The 3837-nt window shown below is 38.4% G+C and overlaps 1 protein-coding gene across 1 annotated transcript; it reads right to left on the bottom strand.

The window, feature by feature from the left end:
* Positions 1–1412: 1412 nt before the first annotated feature.
* LOC136851052 (twist-related protein 1-like) lies at positions 1413–1754 on the bottom strand. Its single transcript, XM_067125022.1, has one exon. The coding sequence runs from the start codon at positions 1752–1754 to the stop codon at positions 1413–1415; it is 342 nt and encodes a 113-aa protein (XP_066981123.1).
* Between the last annotated feature and the right edge of the window lie 2083 nt (positions 1755–3837).

Below are 3837 nucleotides of genomic sequence, written 5' to 3' on the forward strand. Positions count from 1 at the left end.
GCACGAGAGTCATGAAATATAACTAAATTGCAGGTTTATGACTCCAGAACGAATGATGGACTAAGAAAAAAAAAAAAGGTTTATAATGTGAAAATGTTTATCCCTCCCTTAAAATCTTCCCGTTCAATCGTCTCTGAGCCTCTAAACGGTTTATTAGTGTAATTTCCCCGAAGAATTATGGAGAACAATTCCTCCTCCATCATGTTACGACCTTCGGGCACAGAATAAAAATTAGTGTCATCACTTATCCTTAATATTTCGCTTCCATGATGATCATTTTTTCTGGAGAGGGGAGGTTTGTGGGGGGCGGGGAGGGCAGGAGGCTGAAGACCTCTTTACTGTGTCTGTTTATTTTCCTTGATTTTCTTGCTGCCATTTTTTGGTGGAAATGATTTATGCTCAAAGCGGGATTTCGTTTGAAAATCTCTCTCTCTCTCTCTCTCTCTCCCTTCGTTTCTCACTGGCTCCAGTCATCTCTCTCTCTCTCTCTCTCTCTCTCTCTCTCTCTGAAAAGCCAGATTCCATGAATATAGCCTGAAAACGAACCCATGATACATCACTTGTGGAAAGATTTGAAATATTACTCTTACCATTATTACTTATTGTTGTTTCCTTTATTAATGGTTTAAAAAAAACCTACTTGATAGCTTCGTTTTCGTTATTGTTAACGTTCGTGATTTATCTTCATCACTTCTTTAATGTTGCCACTCTGTAGATTTCATAGAAACAGTTTTTTATTTATTTTTTTCAAGGCATTTGCAGACAAAGTGTTTTTGTGTGTCGGGTCTGCCTCAGTAACACTTTTGGCGCTGCGAATGTTTCCCGTAAGAGAGAGAGAGAGAGAGAGAGAGAGAGAGAGAGAGAGGAGAGAGAGAGAAAGAGAGAGAGAGAACAATGATTGCAGTACAGAGAGAGAGAATAGAGAGAGAGAGAGAGAGAGAGAGAGAGAGAGAATAGCTAATGATAGAGCAATGATAGGTAGTACAGAGAGAGAGAGAGAGAGCATTGACAGTGAGAGCGAGGGGAGAGAGAATATCTAATAGTAAGTAATACGGTGAGAGAGAGAGAGAGAGAGAGGATGTAGGGTGAAGGCGGAGAGAGGTGGGGAAGAGGGCTATTCATTTTGGACAGAAAGCTAACGCCCCTTTTTCTAAAAGACGGGACTTTAAGGCGAGTCTCCCAAGAACACGGCTCAGGATTTCAAGAGCGAAAACTGACACGACGTATTTCGGTGCTTTAGGAAGAAGAAGAAGAAGAAAGAAGAAGAAGAGGAAGAAGTAGAAGAAGAAAGAAGAAGAGTCTCCCAGAGAAGGAGTGAGAGAGGGAGGAAGTCAGAAAGAAAGAAGGAAGGGGAGATGCTCCTTCTCCCCTTCTTCTTCTTCTTCTTCTTCTTCTTCTTCTTCTTCTGGCGTTTAAGGATGGAGGAGATGATGCTCCTTCCTTCCTCCTCCTCCTCCTCCTCCTCCTCCTACATTTCTTCTTTTTTCTCTTCTTCTTCTTCTGGCTCTTAAGGATGGAGTAGGTGATTCTTCTTCTCCTCCTCCTCCTCTTCCTCCTCCCCCTCCACTTCTTCTTCTTCCTCCTCCTGCTCCTCGTCGTCCTCCTCCTCCTCCATTTCTTCTTCTTCTTCTTCCTCTTCTTCTGGCGTTTAAGGATGGAGGAGGTGATTCTTCTTCTTCCTCCTCCTCCTCCCCCTCCTCCTCCTCCTCCTCCTCCTCCTCCTCCTCCTCCTCCTCCCTCCTCCTCCCCTCCATTTCTACTTCTTCTTCTTCTTGCGTTTAATGGAACATGTCACTCACAGAGCAACCATCCTGACTGCCAGGAGGAGGGAAAAAACTCCTTTTTGGTGGAAACTGTGTTATACAAGATATGGGGCGAGTGGTAATTGAACTTTTTTTGTAACTCCTGGGTTGTGAAAGAGCTCATATAGATTGTGTAAATACATATTTATATATCTTGTATATCTTATTATATATATATATACATATATATATATATATATATATATATATATATATATATATATATATATATATATATATATATATATATATATATATATATATATATATATACACATATAATGTTGTCTGTGTTTGTTTGTTTGTTTGTTAGTATGTACTTGTCTGTGTTTGTTTGTTTGTTTGTTAGTATGTGCCCACACCACTATCTTTAAAAAAAAAAAGTGTTTTTAGAGATTACTTAAAAGTGATAACCTTTCTCGTCTTTACCTTTTGTTGCTTTTCGTAAGTCGTACGATTTTTTATCATCATTGAAATGAATCGTTATTTTGCGTCTTACAACCAGCTCTCAGCCTCTCTCTCTCTCTCTCTCTCTCTCTCTCTCTCAAAAGTAGCATTATCACAATCACACTAACAGAGAAATTGATTTCTGTTTATAGTTCAAAATGAGGAACGTCACTAGAAAGATATTTTAATCAGAATTGATTTCTTTCCATAAATAGTTGAATTTTTAGTTTTTGTGCAAAAGAAAACTATTGAGATGGCTATTTAGCTGTCTGTCCGCCCTCAGATCTCAAAATCTGTCGAGGCTAGAGGGCTGCAAATTGGTGTGTTGATCATCCACCCTCCTATCATCAAACTTGCCAAATTGCAGCCATCTAGCCTCAGTAGTTTTTAATTTATTTAAGGTTAAAATTAGCCATGGTCATGCGTCTGGCACCGCTGTAGGTGCCAACAACACAGGCCACCACGGGGCGTGGCTGAAAGTTTCATGGGCCGCGGATGAGAGTTTCACGGGCCGTGGCTGAGGCCACCACCTCACCATGGCTGAGTTTCACGGGCCGCGGCTGAGAGTTTCATGGACCGTGACTGAGAATTTCATACAGTATTATACGCTGTACAGAAAACGCGATTGCGCCGAAGGGGGCAGAAGCATTTGAAAACAGATGATGTTTCTTTAATTTACGTCGATGCTGATTGTTGGACGAAAGGGTTACAAATAATTTTCGCGCGTATTAAATATATATGAAAACAAGTAAAAAATGCGCCCAAGTTTCTTCGGCGCAATCAAGTTTTCTGTACATCGCATAATCAAGGCAACCGAAGATAGATCTATCTTTCGGTGGTCTCGGTATAATGCTGTATGAGCCGCGAACCGTGAAACTTTAAAAACGGCCCGGAGGTGGCCTGTTCTATATCATTTGCCAGACGCACGATTATGGCTAACTTTAACCTTAAACAAAATAAAAACTACTGAGGCTAGAAAGGCTGCAATTTGGTATGTTTGATGATTGTACGGAGGATGATAAAACATACAATTTGCAACCCTCTAACCTCAATAATTCAGATCTGAGGGAAAGAAAAAGATGCGGAAGAATAAAGTGCGGACGGACAGGCAAAGCCAGCAAAACAGTTCTCTTTTCAGAAAACTAAAAAGTCATATCAAAGAGGTTATTTGTTTTGGCTTTCACGAGTGAATTTTGTGATTTTAATTATTATTTCGATGCAAATCTGTTTGGGTACCTAATTTGATTACATTTTTTTATTGTTACAATTGCTGAATGGCGTTTGAAGTGCCGGGTTTAAGGCGAAAAAATCATTTGAATGATTTCAAAGTTAATCTCGATTTCAATTAAAACCGATTTCGGTTATTTGGATAGCTTAAACGAATCAGGCAGATTGTAATCGTAAAAATTTAACATGATTTACATATGTATGACATTATAAAGTGTCATATATATATATTTTTATGGGTATACATATGTATGTACATAATATATGTATATATATATATATTTTTATATATATATAACATATATATATATATATATATATATATATAATATATATATATTTATATATAATATATATATAT

Source organism: Macrobrachium rosenbergii, chromosome 23 (genome assembly GCF_040412425.1).
Source record: "Macrobrachium rosenbergii isolate ZJJX-2024 chromosome 23, ASM4041242v1, whole genome shotgun sequence".
Taxonomy (NCBI): domain Eukaryota; kingdom Metazoa; phylum Arthropoda; class Malacostraca; order Decapoda; family Palaemonidae; genus Macrobrachium; species Macrobrachium rosenbergii.

Coding starts and splice junctions, on each gene's coding strand:
- LOC136851052 (XM_067125022.1), bottom strand. CDS start 1,754: ATGGAGGGGAGGAGGAGGGAGGAGGAGGAGGAGGAGGAGGAGGAGGAG.